This window comes from Myxocyprinus asiaticus, chromosome 5 (assembly GCF_019703515.2).
Source record: "Myxocyprinus asiaticus isolate MX2 ecotype Aquarium Trade chromosome 5, UBuf_Myxa_2, whole genome shotgun sequence".
Taxonomy (NCBI): domain Eukaryota; kingdom Metazoa; phylum Chordata; class Actinopteri; order Cypriniformes; family Catostomidae; genus Myxocyprinus; species Myxocyprinus asiaticus.
In genome coordinates, this window is record NC_059348.1 from 39,434,436 (window position 1) to 39,454,547 (window position 20,112).

Sequence of the window (20,112 nt, forward strand, 5' to 3'; positions counted from 1 at the left end):
TTCTTCCCCATGATCCACATTAGAGAGGATGGAATCACTGCATGGGCGAGCTGAATAGGGTTTTGACAGTTCGTTATGAACTTCAGGAAAGAACGGGGCAGATCTGTGGTATGCGGTTGCTTGACGGCATCCGGACTGCAGGAACCATTCATCAAGGTGAGAATGTGTAGGCTCCTGGAGAGGGCCGGAGCTAGTCATGCACATAATGTATCGGCATAGACGCGTTGCATGGAGATTGAGGGGCTCGCGGGGCATGTGCCGGCACAAGTTCCACCTCAAATTCATCCTGCTCGACCTCACGGCCTCCTCGTGTGATCCATCGGGTGCCACAGAAGAGGCAGGTGGAAGGGCACGGGAGGCTGAATCGTCCCTCAGAACAAGGGCGATTCGCGGGCTAAGCGTCTTGAGACTCATGCTCTCACAGTGATGGCAGTCTGTTTGTCTCCATGGAGCTGAATCTGCGTGGGCATAGCCCAGACAGTGAATGCAGCTCTCATGCTGATCTGATGGCGGGATGTGCCTCTTGCACAAGGAACAGTTACGGAACGACATCTTTAAAAAGATGCGAACACGTAAGCGACTCTTTTATATATATATATATATATTTATACACATACACACACAATATCACAATATAAAAATTGCTTATAAGGATACACAACTCCTGCCGAAGCGTTACGGGGAATCAGGATGCTGAAGTGGCCCGTTCACCAGTGAGGCATCAAGCGGTGAGGCAGAGTGATGTTCGCCAGAGCACTGCAGGGGAGCAGAGAGTCTTCTCGTTGCCGTGAAGATCCTGTCCGCTGACTCGTGTAGTCGACGGCAAAGCAGTAGTGGAGTTCTCGATGAGAGATGAATCACTGTTTTGAAGGAGGAAAATTCTGAGGAATGGTGTTTGCGCACCTGCTTTTATAGCGGACAGCTTCGTGCCTAAAAGGGCGGGGCTCAAACACCATAACCAATATTCGAATATTGGCATTATTGTAGAGGTTTCAATTAGTTCATGTGGAAGGACACTCCCCATATGCGTTAGCAGAACGCAATGTCAAGTGTACTGAGTCGTAAGGGAACTATAGCTATCTTAGACTAATTATTAGGACAAAAGGTGTCCTGACTGTAAGTGCACCATGATGCAGTACATGACTTGTAAAATCGGGACTGGTCACCCTAACTGCGAATGCCATACCCAAATGCAGCCGATCTCCAGTGCAGTGTAGACAACCAGTGCCCAACTGATCAGCTGCACTGCATGGTACCACTTATAAATGAATAAAACAAGTCGTGTGGCATGAAGAAGGATAACTGTAAAAACACATTTGGCATATGGCATGTGTGTGTGTGTGTGTGTGTGTGTGTGTGTGTGTGTGTGTGTCGATCTTATCTATTGTTTCATGTGGCAAGGAAACCCTGTCTGCATTCAGTGAACATTTTATGGTTAAGTGTAGGCACTGTGTCTGACTATGTGTATGATGAGAGAGATAGCTCAGCTAAAATAAACGTGGCAATAAAAGTTTTGGAGAATAAATTTAATATTAACTGAGACAAATTCATCTGAACAATTAAACAGCAGAAAACTTTTTTCTGTCTCACAACATTGAGGAAGACGACGGTGCAGGTTGACCAATCAACGAAAGGGGCGTTTCAGGCCCACCCATATGTGCAAATCAAATATTCAAGCCATATATCAGTCAAATCAAATAATCAAAACACACAGTGTCCCGTGGCTATTTTTCCAATTTTCTATTTTTAACTTGAGAATTAAATTGAAATTACGAAAAACAAGTCATTATTTGTTTTTTTAATTTTGGTTTTGTAAACGAATAATGAAATAAGTCGTTTTTTGTTTTTCCGATTTTGAACTCTTAATTGAATATGAAATGAACAAATGATACACAGATTCCAGATAACCCGGTCCGTGTACTTTTGTGTCCATTCCTTTTTTCTTTTTTCACCCAAAAATGGAAAACTAAAATTTTTTTTCTTTGTTGCTTTTAACACTGATAAATAAAATAAGCAGATACAAACTCATTTCCTGCTGACAATTTCATTTTCTATTTAAAAAGGAATAAACGAGATTAGAGGGAAAGGCTCAATTTTAGTTTTCCTTCAGTGTTAAAAAATATAAATAATTTACGCCTTAAATATTTGATACGCACGTGTGAGCTGCACTGAAACGCCCCTTTCATCTGATTAGTCAACTTGCCCCGTATTCTGTATCCTACTGCCTTCAGCTAGAATTAGAGTTGAGGTCGCTCTGCAAATTTGTCAGTTTTCATTAAATATTGTCCCGAACCACCACTAACTGTAAACTATGCATGCCATATGTATTATAATCTTGCTGCTTGGCACATCATGGTGTTGTTGCGAGGTGCCTCTAATGGACGACGCGTGAGAGATCGCAAGCCACATCACTGGGCCATATGCTGACAGGGAGCTGGTCTATTATATATTATTTTTAATAACACTGTATGATTTTGTAGTGACTGTAGTGCCGCGTCCCATAGATAAATATAATTTAAAAAAGTAACTTTGTATAAAAGCCCCACAAGTTAATATGAGTTAACACAAGTTAATTTGTGACATTTAATAATATATTTACTAAATGTTCATCCAGGCTGAGGCAATTAGGTCTGCAGCACACTCTTATCAGCAATCTACGGCTTGCAGAAATAACATTGCACTTATGGAGATAGGGTGACTAGACGTTCCAATAAGAGGAACAGTCCTGATTTCACACGCCGTGTCCCACGTCCCAACGGACTTACTGTCGGGACGCCTTGTGTCCGAATCTTAGCTATTAGAATTGTATGTCTACTCCAATCCATGTTCATGATGCCTAAACATTAATTTAGCATTCGCTTTTATCCAAAGCAACAGAACTCTTTTTTAAATTACATTTATCAATGGGACACGAATACACAGGTACTACAAAATCATACAATGTTATTAAAAATAATATATAATAGACCAACTCCCAGTCAGCATATGGCCAAGTGATGTGGCTTGCGAGATCTCACACGTCGTCCATATCTCACCTGTTGCCGTGCAAAGGCCTTGTTTTCAATTGTTTACATTCAGCATATGTGTTTAGTATCTCTTTAAGTAATCTGTTCAACCAATACACCATTTAAAAGATCTAAGGCTGCAGATTCCTTCCAATGAAAGCATTGGTCAATCTAAATGACTTTCAGACGATTTCTTATTTTGTGTAAAGAGTGCACAGTAGACAACACAAAAACAAAGTACGTACGTAATTTTTTTGGTATAGCAGTGTAGATTTTGATCCAGCAATGATGACATCCGTCTGTTTTGACTGCAATAGTGCATTTCACTACACCCTGAGTAAACTTTTTATTTTGGGTATGTCATTTACCCCATTTTTCACCAAAGTGGGGGCGCAAGGTAACAGGTTAAGAGGCAACGACACCATGATGTGCCAAGCAGCAAGATTCTAATACATATGGCATACATGTTACAGTTAGTGGTGGTTCGGGTCGGGACAATATTTAATGAAAATTTAGACACATTTTCAGAGCAATCCCAACTCTAACTGTGGCTGATAGGATTAAGGCAGTACAGAAGACGGGGTGAGTTGACCAATCAGATAAAAGGGGCGTTTCGGTGCCGCTCACATGTGCATATAATATTTTCAAGTCGTAAATTAATTTTTTAAACAATAAAAGAAAACGAAAATTAAGCCATTTCCCCCTTTCTCTTTATTAATTTTTAAATAGGAAATGAAATATTCAACAGAAAATGAGTTTGTATCTGCTTATTCTATTCATCAGTGTTAAATCCAATAAAGAAGAAACCTCATTTTTCGTTTTTTCATTTTTGAGCTTAAAAAGTAAAAAAGATAAAACAAAGAAAAGTACACGGACCTACATGGATTTCAGATGTGTATGACTTTCTTCAGCACTGTTAGTCCATTCAATGCAAGTGAATGGTGGCCAGGCTTTTGAAGCTCCAAAAAGTAGATAAAACAAAAGCAACATTAAAGTAAACCATAAGACACCAGTGTTTAAATCCATATCTTCAGTGATATAATAGGTGTGGGTGAGAAACAGCAAAATATTTAAGTTCTATTTTACTATAAATCTCCACTTTAACTTTCAGATGTAAAAGTGGAGATTTTAGAGTAAAAAAAGATTTAGACTTAAATATTGTTCTGTTTCTCACCCACACCTATTATATCACTTCTGAAGATCTTGATTTAACCACTGGAGTCGTACAGATTACTTTTATGTTTCCTTTGTGATTTTAGGTGCTACAAATGTCTGATCACCTAAAGTTGGAGAATTCGTCAAGTTCGGACTGTGAATGTTCATTTTCCCCACGAGCAAAGAGGTAAATCAGACAATGTCACATTCAGCCAGCTACACTGCACTTTTTACATAGTACAAGCACTTAAACCTTAAGATGTGGGGATTTTATATTGAATTTTAGGATCCAGTGTTGTGAATTGTGTTAAAAATTGTGTACCTGACATGACAAATCTATTCATAATTACATATGCAATATGAAACTATATGTGTCAAACTCAGTTGCTGGAGGGCCACAGCCCTGCTCCAAAATGCCTCGTAATCTTCAAGCACTCCTGAAGACCTTGATTAGCTGCTTCAGGTGTGTTTAATTAGGGTTGGAGCTAAATTCTGCTGGACTGTGGCTCTCCAGGAACTGAGTTTGACACCCCTGATAGTATAGGCTTTAATCAATGTCCTCTGAAGCGATCCAGTCATTATATCAAAATATAACTCCTTTTTCACTGTATATCTTGCCATTGCAGTCTCTAAGCACAATCATGATTTCAAGCTCGACTGCACGTTCTAGTGCTTGAAGCATGCACAGAGCGCTAGATGGCACTATAGGATGAGTAATCGAGCTTGAAATCATGATCGCCAAGGAGACTGTTGTCAAGATATACAGTGAAAAAGTTTCATTTTGGCCTGTTCTTACCCAAAACCAACTGGATCACTTCAGAAGATATTGATTTAACCACTGGAGTTTGATGGACTGTTTATTATTTTTGGCTTTTTGGAGCTTCAAAGGCCTGGTCACCATTCACTTGCATTGAATTGACCAACAAATATAAGATATTCTTTTTTTTAAATCTTCGTTTATGTTCAGCAGAAGAAAGCCATCTTATATGGCAGTACGAGTAAATGAGAATTTACATTTTTGAGTGAACTAACCCTTTTGATTCTGAACAACATCTACATTTTTGAACAAATCATTTAATACATGCAACAGGCATAAACTTCACAAATTCTGGAAGTTATAACCAGCTGTTTTATTTTGTATAGAAATACAATGTCTTCCATTTCTGACATAAAAATAAGCTATATATATATATATATATATATATATATATATATATATATATATATATATATATATATATATATACACACAGTGCACAAACAAACACATAGTTGTGCATTATTTGTAAATTAACACACAGATCTCTTAAGCTCCTTACTCTGTGCAAATGTGATCCCTGATATAGGAGGACGTTTAACAGTTTATTCACTTTCAAGTCCAGGTAAAATGCAATTGGCAAATACATACAAATTTACCACTACCTTGCCTAACTGAACTCAGAAGCAAGAACAATTCATTATCGAGAGAACATCCACTTCCTAACAAGATAACCAGAATTCAGGAAAATCACTGTTTGAAGCCAGCATTTTTCCCCAATCTAAAGTTTAGTCTTGTTGTCCAATGCCATCATAGTTTTCTTCATTTCTTGTAGCAGTGTTGGGTGCCTCATCTCCTGTGTCTGTGTCCAGAATGTGAACTGCTCTCGTGTTTGCTTCGGCCGTGATCGCGTGAACGGTCACGCTCACGATGGTCCCAGTGGTGACCACGATCAGGCTTATTTTTCACATAGTCACGTTCACGGACTCGTTCGGGGGAATTACTGCGAGACCGGCTCCGTGATCTCCTCCTTTTGTTACTATGCCGACTTGAATCACTCGGTCTGTGCTCTGGCCTGAGCTGAGTAAGTGGTGATGCCCTGCGACCTTTGTGTTGCCGTGGAGATGGGCTGTGGCTGCTGTGAGAGCTGTATGTACCCGAGTGGCTTCTCCGACTAAGAAAGGAGGAAGTCATGTCAGTGAATCAGTATTCATCATTTACTAGGGATTCTGTTATAAGTTCTCGAAACAAGAAGCCAGCATGTATAAATTTAAAGGTGTTAATAAACCAGCAATTTTTTTTTTGTTTATACTGCATTTGCCTACACTGGAGCCGCCATGGATGTACAGTAAAAGCAAAGGTTTTCATTTACCTATGTGTTACGTCCCAGGATGTATTTTAAGTAGATTTTTTTTTTTGTGGATGTATGGCTTTGGCCTTATTGCAACTGAGATTTTGCCTCCTTGGTTTTTCTTTTGTTATCTTTCGCTCTCACCCTTGCAGGTTACTCAACATCCAGGTGTTTGCAATAATGATTGCCAATCACTCATCTGTCGGGACTGGTTGATGAGGAGAGGGAAGCAGGATAAAGCCCAGGCAGATCTCTACTGCAAGGAGCTTCCCTTCCCTCGCTCCAGATGGTTGTTGGTGTGCATGTGTTGCTGCACATTGTTGTAGTGTTGTGGCTGCAAATTGTTGTAGCAGTTAATAGTTGTAGTTGCAAGTTACTGTGTTGTTGGTAACTTGTTTCTCTTGATAACTGAGGGGGATCTCATTTCATTTAAACTCAATTTGTGATTTTTGTATATATTATAAATAGTAAAATTATATGGAAGTTGTAGGGAGGTAGGAGCCATTTTGTTTAGTCTTATATTTTCTCCTGTGTTTAACTAGTGAGGGAGCTAGGGTAAATTTATGTCGTTTATTTGCATTTTCTTTGTTAGGCAAGTTAGTTCTGACTTCCCACTATTAATTGTACTTCTGTTTGTTGTTTTGGCCTTGCCCACTCCTGAAGCCTTTGATACTTCCTTTTTCTGTTTCTTGAACTAAAGTATTATTTGATTTTAAAAGTGATGGGATGGGAGAAGGGAACTCCAACATTTTGTTACTGCTCCCCAACCCAAGACTGGTGCGGGACGTAACAGATGACATTGTAGAAATGCAGTATTCACAGTCAGCCAGGATTAATTTAAAACGTCAGACAATAGGGAGGTTACCGAGTATTTGGCTGGTCATGTGATCTCAACATAGTGGACCCAATGAGGCACCATCAGCTTACAATCAGCTTTTATTAGGCTACTGACATGACTGGATCAATCTCATGTGAGAGAAATATTTTTTTGTCTATATATCTGGTGATGAGTGAAACTGCATCTTGTAAACTTACCGTCTGTGTGGAGAACGAGACAGGGAGCGAGATCGAGACCGGCTGTGGTTCTTTCCATTCTGAAACACTTTGCTCTCTTCCTTTTTAATGCTGCTATACAAAAAAAAATAAAACATAAATACAAAACAATATGACTGACAATATAGTATAGAATAATATACATTATAACGTAATAAATTAACTACTAAATAACGTTTAGTTCTGAGCAGTGTATATTAAAACACTTACCCATTCAAGGGGCTTTTGGAAAACAACTGTCTGGTTTCGGACTCCTTTACTAGTTTAGAGTTTGGCGATTTTTCTTCAACCTTTACATCTCGTGGAGAAGCTAGAAAAGGAAAAAACCTTAGTTCTCTGTTGATCAACAAGTACTTGCAGAAAGCTCAGTCAATAGAAAAAGGCAAACTGACACAACTTACAAGGTTTTGATGCTGGGGAAAAGCTACCAATGCCAGTGAGAGCTGGCGTGCTATTGGGATTTTGTCCCTTTGCTTTTAGTCTAGCCTCCTCCAGAGTCAGCCGCATTTTTTCCACCTCTTTTTCAAGCTGCTCACTGTTTGGCTGAGAGATGCAAAATGGGTATTAATGACAGCAAACTAATCACAACGCAGAAATAAGGAAGGACAGGTTTACAATACTCCAGAACAATGTGCACCAAATTTAAAGACAAACTAAGTTTGTTTTTCTGTTATTTGTATGTAAGATACCTTTTTCCTAGAATAAAGCTTTATTGTGCTGATACAGATATCTTTGATGTCCTCTTTTGTAGCGCCAAACAGAAGATACCAGTGTGGTCTAGAAGGAAGAGGAATCTGAGGAAATAACATACTATGTTCAAGGCTTAGCAATAAAAAATTATTCAATACAAATTAAAGGTAGACTGATATATCGGTTTTACAGATTAATCTGTTCCGGTTATCGGAAGAAAAAAATCTATGCCGATAGTTTTTTTTATTCTTCATCAATAAACATCTTGTGAAATATTATACTGTGTGTGTGTGTACACCGATCAGCTACAACATTAAAACCACCTGCCTAATATTGTGTAGGCCCCCATTGTACCGCCAAAACAGCGCCAACCCGCACATCCGAATAGCATTCTGAGATGCTATTCTTCTCACCACAATTGTACAGAGCAGTTATCTGCGTTACCGTAGACTTTCAGTTCAAACCAGTCTGGCCATTCTCTGTTGGCATCTCTCATCAACCAGGCATTTTCGTCCACAGAACTGCCCCCTACTGGATGTTTTTTTGTTTTTTAGCACTATTCTGTGTAAATTCTAGAGACTGTTGTGTGTGAAAATCCCAAGAGATCAGCAGTTACAGAAATACTCAAACCAGCCCATCTGGCACAAACAATCATCCATGCGATTATCTAATCAGCCAATCGGAAATGCCTCGAGAAGAGAGGTCAATGGCGAATGGCCAGACTGGTTCAAACTGAAAGTCTATGGTAACTCAGATAACCACTCTGTGGTCACAATTGTGGTGAGAATAGCATCTCAGAATACTATTCTGAGATGCGGGTTGGTGCTGTTTTGGCGGCACGAGGGGGACCTACACAATATTAGGCAGGTGGTTTTAATGTTGTGGCTGATTGGTGTGTGTGTGTGTATACATATACACACACACACACACACACACACACACACACACACACACAGTTGAAGTCAGAAGTTTACATACACCTTAGCCAAATACATTTAAACTCAGTTTTTCACAATTCCTGACACTTAATCGTAGAAAACGTTCCCTGTCTAAGGTCAGTTAGGATCACTAGTTTTAAGAATGTGAAATGTCAGAATCATAGTAGACAGAATGATTTATTTCAGCTTTTATTTCTTTCATCACACTCCCAGTGGGTCAGAAGTTTACATATAATTAGTTAGTATTTGGTAGCATTGCCTTTAAATTGTTTAACTTGGGTCAAATGTTTTGGGTAGCCATCCACAAGCTTCTCACAATAGGTTGCTGGAATTTTGGCCCATTCCTCCAGACAGAACTGATGTAAAGGAGTCAGGTTTGTAGGCCTCCTTGCTCGTACACACTTTTTCAGTTCTGCCCACAAATTTTCTATCAGATTGAGGTCAGGGCTTTGTGGTGGCCACTCCAATACCTTGACTTTGTTGTCCTTAACCCATTATGCCACAACTTGAGGTATTCTTGAGGTCATTGTCCATTTGGAAGACCCATTTGCGACCGAGCTTTAACTTCATGGCTGATGTCTTGAGATGTTGCTTCAATATATCCACTTAATTTTCCTTCCCCATGTTGCCATCTATTTTGTGAAGTGCACCAGTCCCTCCTGCAGCAAAGCACCCCCATGCTTCACAATTGGGATGGTGTTCTGTGGCTTGCAAGCATCATCCTTTTTCCTCCAAGCATAACGATGGTCATTATGGCCAAAAAGTTCCATTTTTGTTTCATCAGACCAGAGGAAATTTCTCCAAAAAGTAAGATCTTTGTCCCCATGTGCACTAGCAAACTGTAGTCTGGCTTTTTTATGGCGGTTTTGGAGTATTGGCTTCTTCCTTGCCTAGCAGCCTTTCATGTTATGTCGATATAGGACTCGTTTTACTGTGGATATAGATACATCTACCTGTTTCCTCCAGCATCTTCACAAGGTCCTTTGCTGTTGTTCTGGGATTGATTTGCACTTTTCGCACCAAATTACGTCCATCTCTAGGAGACAGAATGAGTCTCCTTCCTGAGCAGTATGATGTCTGCATAGTCCCATGGTGTTTATATTTGCGTACTATTGTTTGCACAAATGAACATGGTACCTTCAGGCGTTTGGAAATTGCTCCCAAGGACGAACCAGACTTGTGGAGGTCCACAATTATTTTCTGAGGTCTTGGCTAATTTCTTTTGATTTTCCCATGATGTCAAGCAAAGAGGCACTGAGTTTGAAGGTAGGCCTTAAAATACATCCACAGGTACACCTCCAATTGACTCCAATTAGCCTATCAGAAGCTAACTGCCTAAAAGGCGTGACATAATTTTATAGAATTTTCCAAGCTGCTTAAAGGCACAGTTAACTTAGTGTATGTAGACCTCTGACTCACTGGAATTGTGATATAGTCAATTAAACGTGAAGCAATTTGTCTGTAAACAATTGCTGGAAAAGTACTTGTGTCACGCACAAAGCAGATGTCCTAAATGACTTGCCAAAAGTATAGATATGAAATAATATGAAATTTGCGGAGTGGTTAAAAAAATGAGGTTTAATGACTTCCTAAGTGTATGTAAACTTCTGACTAAAAAAAAAAAATCATACATTAAATAATGTATATGTATATATACACATTACTCTTCATCTGGTGAATAGATGCTATAAAAAGCATTACTTGTTAAATTATTCTATATAGAGCATTTCAACTGAGCAAATTCTGTCATTTTTTAAATGAAAGTCTTGTTTACAATGAAAAGTCCCACATTTTGCACCAAATCTTAATTATTCTTGTTATTATTTGAATTTTGGCTGCATAGTAAAATGCTTTTTGGGGATTTTATTCATTTTGGACTTGTGTAACCTAAATGTCTGTGCCCATCATAGTAAGGAAAGACTAAGAAATCTTTGATCATTCTATAAATAAAAAAAAAAACTATTGGCAGATTAATCGTTTATCAGCCTAACCACCTTAGCTATTGGTATTGGAAAAATTCACTTGTTGACCTCTAATACAAAAATATGCCTTTGTTATATAATTAATTGTTTTAATAACATTTCTAAGAGAAACAAATATAGATACATTTTGCAGAGAGAAATACAAGGCTTACCTGTAGTACTCGAGCGGCGAGGTAGATACAGGCACATGCAATGGTCTCCGGTTCAGATTTCACAAATGCATCAGTTCTGAGGGCATCATTCATGAAGTTCCTATAACACAAAGAGATAGACCTATGCAACACCTGCCATTCTCTCTCTCTCATTTGGCTCATATGGAGACTCTTAACTTGATGTCCTTTCCCTCTCTTTTAAACTTAGCCATGATGGAGAGAAACAAATAATCTAAGCTAATTTGAGTCAATAAGTAATATCAATTATAAAACTACAGCGCAAATAACGTGCATGCTTGACGAAATCGAACTTGGTCATATCCCAAATCAAAACTATGTTAGGAGAGGCAAGAATCAATGGTCAGGGGACAACTTACTATACCAAAATTCACATGAACATATGATTCATATGAAAAAATTAACATACCATTTCAATGCTTAAAAAAAGAAAAAAAATCCATTTGGATATAAAGAGCAAAAGTGCATTACTGACTACTAGCACTTTTTTGAGCTCTGGAAAGAACAAAAACAAATCCTGGACCACCCAGCAAAACAGGCTGATGGCGCCTGGTGGCCAAGGCCTTCCATTCAGAGAATCTCCGCTGAGAGCTCTCACTGGATTGGCTGGCAGTCTCGAAAAGGCCAGCCAATGAGGTGGGAGGGCTCCTGAGTCTTGTGCCTGAGGAGTTGGGGTGTTTTCTGTGACACTTACCACCATGGGCTACCCTTTAATTAAGGAGTAGAGAAAGGACAAAGTTAAAAAGAGTTCCCCATAAGCCTTAACCTCTATGATGTGAGAAAAACTTTAACAGCATTTGACCTGGAGACCAACTTTTTTTAATATAAAAAAAACAAAAAACAAACAAAGGATTGATTCCAGAATAACATGAACCTATCTTACCTTTAGGTATAGCAAACTATAATAAAACTCATGCTTTATAATGCAGTGTTTCCACTAGATCCTGTTGATACCCAAGCACCCAGCAGCATTGCATGGTACTCTCTCTTACAATTTCAATCTCTTAGCAGCAAATAATGAACGTTTTGGGTCTACTAATGGAAACAGCTGAAGTCCAACCATAAACCTGATCCAATTTTTCCTCTAAAAGGGGGTAAAATTCCAATGTCATAATTTTAAGCACATTTTCATAAGCTCCAGTGACATAAAAAACAGACTTACCATGCTGTTTGAACAAGCATCTGGTTCTTCTCACATTCAAGAACTTGCAAGTACATTACTACAATCTGAAATAAAAGAAAATGAAATTCATATACAATTGTGGATGACTATCAGGTTTTTCTCATACAAAAAAGCAGGGTATCTGCAGGTTCAAAGGAATGAAATTTAAGACTTAAGACTTTTTAAGGCCAAATAAAAGAAAAATTTAAGACCATTTTCGCAATAAAAAAATAAAAACACATTAATTCATTAGCTGGTAAATACAAAACCACTGAGACTATTTGAATGTCTCTGGACATGTTTTTTTTTAATTTTTTATACATTTTATTGTGCATTTATGTGTTAAGTTAATACAACATTAAAACTCTAAATGAAATCATTAAGAATGCATGTAGCCTATATTGTGACCCTTCTCTTTAGTCACTTTCTTTCCAGCAAGACGTGACGCAATAGACCAATGCTTTGGCAAAGTCACCACTTAGTATGTCAAACATGGAAGTGTTGGCAAAAACCATGCACAAAAAATAAATTTATTGGATTACATTGTTGAAATAATTCAGAGGGCTCTCGTTGACTGCTGTGGCTTCGAGATCATCAACAGTGCTGACTGGACTGTGGAGATCATTTCAACTCTCAACTTTGCAGCAAACATTTATAGCGAACATGACTACGTTATTTATTAACTCATTTTATTATAGTAATTGTATCGCTAAGAATATGTTTGTATTTATGATGGTTTTGTGTCATACTTTCATTTAATCATCTAATCCGTCAAATCTAACACAATAGTCAGTGGGCCTTCTGCCACCACTTACTGCGCATGCGCTGACATTTCTGTAAACAAGAGGATTGGTCTATAGACCTTATTCACAGTAGCGCCATGTTTGATTTTTAATGGGAATGGAAATGAAGCTGTGAGGGATTGACTTCCCATCTCTTCAATGGCATGCATGGTATAAATCTGTAAAAAGCTCCAATATCCCATCTGATTTTCCACAACTCATGTTGTCTGGAGTTTTTTGTCTACTGAGTGTCCTTGAAAAAATATTTCTTCAATGTTTTGTCTGCCAAACGATCCAAAAACACTTTAAACTGTAGTACATCTCATCGAAGAGACTGTACATCTATCCCACACAGCCTTGTTGTCATTGTCATTAAACATCAAAGATACCGCTGCTGTGAATAAGGTCTAGCATGTGCTGAAGAACATTTATATATTTTTTCTTGGCAGATACCTTTAACAAATACTTTAACAGGTAGTTAAAGGGCAGTTCATTTAAAAATGTAATTTCTGTCATCACTGGTTACCCTTGAGTCTGTATGAATTTTTCTCTGCCATGGAACAAAAATGGAGATGTTAAGCAAAACGTTTAGTCTCAGTCTCCATTCACTGTCACTGCATCTTGTTTTTCGTTCAATGTAAGTGAATGGTGACTGAAACTCTCCTTTTGATATCCACTGAAATAAGAAAGTCATACAGGTTTGCAACAGCATAAAGGTAAGTGATGACAATTTTAATTTTTGAGTGAAATATCTCAAATAAAAACTCATCAGTTACCTTAAAATGGCCGTTTAAAATTGACAAGATGTACTGAAAATGTTAACAGATTAAATTATGAAAGAGAAGGAGAGATGCTGTGCTGCTGCTTTCCCCCTAAATTGGTCTGAATAACTCGCAGCATCATGCAGGCTACTGCTCCGCAAGAGAAAAGGGACATGTGGCATGAGAGTGTGAGAACAATGTCAATTACGTTGGCAGCCCTAGATCTAGAGAGATGGAGATGAGAGATATAACAGGTGTAACTCTGCAGCTGAGTAGTTCTGTTAGCTTTACAATTATTGTCAAAGGTAGTGTAAAATAAGGAAGCGCAACGATTTGAAAGGCGTCAAAAGACGCTCCAACCTCGCGCGCTTCCAAATTGTAACGTTGACCGCTTTGTCGACTCGTGCAGATTCTGCTGTTTTAAGTGTCTCCTCTATTCACGCCCCAAACATTAATACCTCAGCAAATGAAATTTAAGACTTTTTGTAATTTAAGATATTTAAGACTTTAAGGCCTTAAATTTAAAAAAGTAAATTTAAGACTTAAGAACCTGCGGATACCCTGAAAAGGATCATTGAATGTTTACTGAACTAAACCAAACTCACCTTATGTGGGTGTTTGACGTGCACACAGAAGCCCAGCTCCTTGAGAACACGACGCTCTGCTTTGATCACTTGGTTCTTGGTATTAATATAATTTTGATCAAGAACAAGAGGGGTGCTCCTGGTTCAAGACACAAATATATATGAACTTACATATTGAAAAGTTACCATAAAGCTATACCACCTTAAAGAAACAGTTCATACAAAAATGAAAATTCTCATCATTTTCTCACCCTCATGCCATCCCAGAAGTGTATGACTTTCTTCTGCAGAACAAAAATGAAGAGTTTTAAAAAGAATATCTCAGCTCTGTTGGTCCACAAAATGCAAGTGAATGGTGGCCGGAACTTTGAAGCTCCAAAAAGCACAAAGGTAGCATAAACGTCATCCATGCGACTTGTGGTTAAATCCATGTCTTCAGAGGAATATTATGGGTGTCGGTGAAAAACAGATAAATATTTAAGTCCTTTTTACTGTATATTTTCCTCCCTGCCCAGTAGTGGCGATATGCACGAATAATGTGAAACACTAAAAACAAGAAGAATGAGGAAGTTAAAGTGGACATTTATTGCAAAAAACTTAAAATCAATACAAGTTAAGCTCAGTCGACAGCGTTTGTGGCATAATATTGATTACCACAAAAATGATTTTCGTCTCGTCACTCCTTTTCTTTAAAAAGAGCAATAATCGAGGTTACAGTGAGGCACTTACAATGGAAGTGAATGTGGCCAATTTTTGGAGGGTTTAAAGGCAGAAAAATTTAATTTGTTTACATTCATTCTTCTGTTAAAACTCATGTAATATTTGAGCTTTAAAGTTGTTCAAATCATCATTTTAGGGTTTGTAGACAAAACATCATGGCAACGAAGTTGTAAAATTGGCTATAACTTTACATAGAAAAGGTCAGCAATTCTTCCACACTAAAATCATGTTAACACACATATCGTTTATGTCTTGTCTATACTTTTGAAAAAAAAAAAAAAAAAATAGTATTTTAACATTCAACAATAGGCCCCCATTCACTTCATTGTAAGTGCTTCACTGTAACCCAGGTTGTTTCTTTGTTTAAAGCGGAGGGATGAGTCCAAATTTATTTTTGTGGTAATAAATATTATTCCACAAATGCTGTTGATTGAGCTTAATTTGTATTGAACCCAGAATATACCTTTAAATATTGATCTGTTTCCCACCCACACCAATCATATCACTTCTGAAGGCATGGATTTAACCACTGGAGTCATATGGATTACTTTTATCCCGTCTTTATGCGCTTTTATTGAGCTTCAAAGTTCTGGCCATCATTTATTGCATTGATAGGACCAACACTGTGGGGATATCCTTCTAAAAATCTTAATTTGTTTTCAGCAGAAGAAAGAATGTAATACACATCTGGGATGGCATGAGGATGAGCAAATGACATTTTTGACAAACAAATGTATACTATTCCTTTAAATAACAAAACTACCAGATCAACTTACTTTTTGCACTTTCCTTGTTTCAAATGGTGGAACACGTTGATCACATCTCTCACACGTCTTGGCGATTCCTCAATCTTTGATGCCAAGTTCATACAGGCCATAGCAACAATCTGTTTATAGAGTGGCAACAGCATTACGTATTTACCTGACTCAGTTGATTCATAGTTTATACAGTTTGTGCTTCTGACTTACATCATAGTTGTGTTTGATAAACGACTTCGAGTAAAAGAATCGTTGAAAAAGGACTTGTCCTGTCGCCATCGCCACCTATAAATGGTACACAAAATGAACATCAGAAGTGTATTTAAAATTACATAAACATTGCTTAACTTACAAGAGAGCAACACAAATCTGTTAGCATGTTAAACAACACTACACTCTTCGCATCATCTGAAGGACTCGGTGGAAGACAAAAGGCCGCCGGTTCCAATGTGCCGGCTAGAGCTAGCCAGCCGTGCTAACACCAACACCGCCCTTTAGATCGTTTAACACTGAACACATTCACAAAGAAATGTATCGAAACACCGTTAAACATTGACCTGTGGCAGACGCAGAAGAATCCCGGCGGACTGGATGAGCTCGCAGCCCAGGATCCGAAGATCGGTCTCTGTCTCATGTTCGAGGCCATCCAGCATGGACGGGGTCGTGGCGAGTCTCTCCTCGGGTATTGTCGAGCTGTCGATGGCCAGAAACACCTCCGAATACACTTTATCACCGATAAGTATGCCTTGGCAGCTGTTTGGTGGAGTGCTCACATTTGGAGATAAAACACCGAGAGACATTTTGGTCGGTCTCTCAAAACGTAGACGTTTCGTCTGCCAGGCGGAAATGACTGCTTTTCGTAATAGGCGTATTACAATGACGGAAGTGACGTCAGTGGTTCTGTTGTACATTTGAAAGCACGTATTGTTACGCGAGATTACAGATTGGATCAGATTTTTTCCACGGGCATTAATTGTTATTCATGTTATTAGTATAATTTACATTATTCTGTGTATAAAGAATTGTACTGTATATTCTTCCCTTTATGGAACTGTTTTCTCTTTGTTTTGCAAAGTAATAATAAAGAAGGTTTAAAAAAGGTAGATGTAAATTTTGATGGGTAGATGTTTATGCATATTATTTGTTTAATGCATTATTATTAAACTGTTTATAACTACATGTTTTCCGACAGACAGACAGATAGACAGACAGACAGACAGATAGATAGACAGATAGATAGATAGAATTACACTGCAATTGAATCCCAAACTTCCTGACTGATAGAACACATAGTGCATGACCAGACTTCACACTTTGTCACTCTGTACTCTGGCTCCCGTGCAGATGTCGTGTTGCCAAGTACCCAAGTAATCATATCTACCACCACGGCAAGGGATCTCATACCAGATAATGATGAGACATGAAGTGACATGCCTATATACATGGTCAACAAGACAAAAAATAGGGTTGTTTATTCAGGAGACCCTGCATTCCCCTTTTCATATCAATGACTCAGAGAATGGAAATAGTTAAGTAGTTAACAGGAAATAAAAACATTAAAAATAAAAAAAATGTTTATATTACAGAGGACCTCTCGTGGGAATTGAACTCCTGCTTGTTAGTAAAAAGGCTCAACAATGCCTTCACTTCTTGAGAAGACTGAAAGTCCAGCATGTGTGCCTGTGATGGTTAGCCTGTGGAGCAGTCTCCCATCATGGAATTTTACTGTGTTCAAAGGACACAGTAAATCGTGTCAACAATTGTTTCAACTCACCAATTTGAAATATTTATTGGGGTTTTGTTCATTTATTGGGGAGGTGAGAATTAATTTTATGTAAAAGAAATGGTACATTCCAATTTGCAGAGGTGGGAAAATTGTGTGTATATATAGGCCTACCTCCACTTGAGGTGCTAGACAGACAAGATGGCTCATGGATTGATTGTATTTAGAACACATGGAAAAACAAAGTTGTTTGCCCTGCAATGAACAGTATCTGCCTCTCTCTTCCCCCAACTGAAGATAATATGCTAGGTGTTGCAATAACTGTGAATGTGAGTGACATTTCTTTTTTCGTTTTTCTTTTCTTACCTCAGTGTCGTAATGCTTCCCTCAACAGTGCTATAATGCAGTACTTCTTTTTACATTTTGCACATGTCATAACATGTTAATACTCTATTGCTCTGCCTCTAAACTGTGTGATGTTTTTTAATCATGCATCTTTTAATGTAGATATTTATATACATTTTGAACAGACAAATTTGATAGACTTTTCACTTTAATGTATTGCAGCTGTTTGGGTTATATCACTTGGTATCTTGCTTTGCTAATTGGATAAAGAATTGCAGTGGTCTTTCCTGCACTTCAGGCAGGAAGTAGGAGAGATGCCAACTGTCACCGATATGCATTTTGACCCCTCTGTCCCTCTGCTCTCAATGTGCTTATGAGATGAGTTTCTAAAATAAGTATTCAAGACATGAACTTGTGCCACATTAGACTATTTCATAACAGCACTGATTGCAATGATAAGATGGATAAAATCTAATTTGATCTTGGATTTATTTCAGCCCTTTTCTTAAATCTACTGCCGAACATAGATTTCTGAGAAAGTTATGGGTGCAGAATTCGAGTTTTATGGAGAAGTTGTACAAATGCTATTTTCTCAGTCTCAAATGAAAATAACATTTTGATTTTAATACATGAATTTTAAATCATATTTTTATCAATGTGTTTTCACAAGGTTTTCTTTTTTTTTTTTTTTTTTTTTTGGCTTTGGTTGTTTTTGCAAACTGCATGTCACTGAGGACTAAACGGTTATCAAGACCTAGACAAAATGTTCTGCTGTGGCAGCAATTCAATTATGTACTTATGAAACTCAAAATAGCCTGTTCATCTATTAAACGTTTATGTCAATGAGACAAATCTTGTCAAAGCATCAATATAAATTTAAATGTCATTAAATGGAGTTGGAGCTATGAACAAAATTCTGACAAAAATGCAGTTAAATGCATTTCAATGTAATGGTTTATTTGCAAAGGCACTTTTGGGGCAGTTAGTACCTCTTATGATGTTTGCAACTGCGAAACTTCTGTGCATGTCAATATTTAAATAAAGAATTGCACATACAGTATAAGGTGCCCTTTTTCTTTTTTGTGAAAATAAATATATGCTCAAGAGGGAGAGCTGATTTAATTTAAACTCCTTATGCACATCTCCTATGCTTCTGAATGCAATTTTTTTTTTTTTTTTTTTTTTAACTTCAACACAGAGAAAATTAGCTCAGCTGAACAGCCATTTCAATAACAATGAACTGTATATCAGCCATGCAAGTGCAAAGTATCATTTTCATTTACATACAATGTATCGTTGGCAGCTGAATAGCACTGAATAAACCAAGTGTACCCGAGGGGAAACATCTTGCAGCTTCTTCCTCCATAAATCACTCATTGCGACATTTTAATCAGGTAATTATTCATCCTCTCTGTCAGGGACTGGGGGATTCATAATGTACTCCAGATCTGCTAGCTTCAATGACACTACTGGGATCTAGTTAGAGAACAGTTATGTTTTACCTCATTGCTTCAGGGGGGTACATATTCATAGACATTCCTGTCTGAAGCATAGTGAGGGTATGAACCTTTACTAGGGGCCTCACTGCAATTTAACTATCACTGTCTATCCTCTAACATAGATGTCCAATGAAAATTTTATATTAAAACAGATGGTGACAGTAGGCCGAAAGTTCTGAGAAGGATATAGCGCCAGGCAGAGCTCAAGAAAGGGGTGGGAGCTCCAAATCACCAGCAAAAGGGAGCCCCTAACCTAACCCGTTTCCTAACCCTAACTGTGTATGGAGGTGTAACCTTTTGGTATTGGCCCAGCCCCCTTTTGGAGTATATCGGAAAACAAATCAAACAGATGTGCACCCTCCCGGTGCCTTCCTCCATTTCTACAAAGTAGTTGTAGTGGTTCACAAATAATTTTATTTTCGAAATGTTCACGCCGTGACCGCGGAAACATTTATGACGTAGCCAGGCAGACTTACTAGAATGTCTCATTCATAGCACTGAATGCTGAGGTGGAGCCTAGCCTACAGCCTCAGAAGGACTGGTCTAGGAAGAACGTTTGAGAAGCGCCCTCCGTCTATGTTAATTAAAAAATCCGAACCACTGCCCCCAGTGGCCAAAGCGGGAAGTATTTTGGAATGAATGGGCACATGTGAGCTCCAGGTTCTGGGTAAAATGTC

At 38.2% G+C, this 20,112-nt stretch overlaps 1 protein-coding gene across 2 annotated transcripts; it reads right to left on the bottom strand.

The window, feature by feature from the left end:
• Positions 1-4,230: 4,230 nt before the first annotated feature.
• Positions 4,231-16,740, bottom strand: LOC127441564 (cyclin-L1-like). Of its 2 annotated transcripts, none has more exons than XM_051699137.1 (11): positions 16,426-16,740; positions 16,079-16,153; positions 15,887-15,996; positions 14,412-14,529; positions 12,264-12,328; positions 11,084-11,183; positions 8,011-8,115; positions 7,723-7,864; positions 7,532-7,631; positions 7,304-7,393; positions 4,231-6,091 (listed from the first exon to the last, which is right to left on the bottom strand). In XM_051699137.1, exons 1-11 carry the CDS (start codon positions 16,666-16,668, stop codon positions 5,767-5,769), a joined length of 1,473 nt encoding a protein of 490 aa, XP_051555097.1. In that variant the 5' UTR covers positions 16,669-16,740; the 3' UTR covers positions 4,231-5,766. The 2 variants fall into 2 exon arrangements, with proteins under 2 accessions (XP_051555097.1, XP_051555096.1); XM_051699136.1 differs by having other exon boundaries at positions 4,233-6,091; positions 7,304-7,396; positions 16,426-16,739.
• Positions 16,741-20,112: the final 3,372 nt, after the last annotated feature.

Excerpts from the sequence above, each read along its gene's own strand:
- LOC127441564 (XM_051699136.1), bottom strand. The coding sequence starts at position 16,668 with ATGTCTCTCGGTGTTTTATCTCCAAATGTGAGCACTCCACCAAACAGC. Across the intron at positions 14,530-15,886 it reads AAACAAGGAAAGTGCAAAAA|GAGCACCCCTCTTGTTCTTG; the intron begins GTAAGTTGATCT and ends GTCTTGAACCAG. Across the intron at positions 7,865-8,010 it reads AGCTTTATTCTAGGAAAAAG|CCAAACAGTGAGCAGCTTGA; the intron begins GTATCTTACATA and ends TGCATCTCTCAG.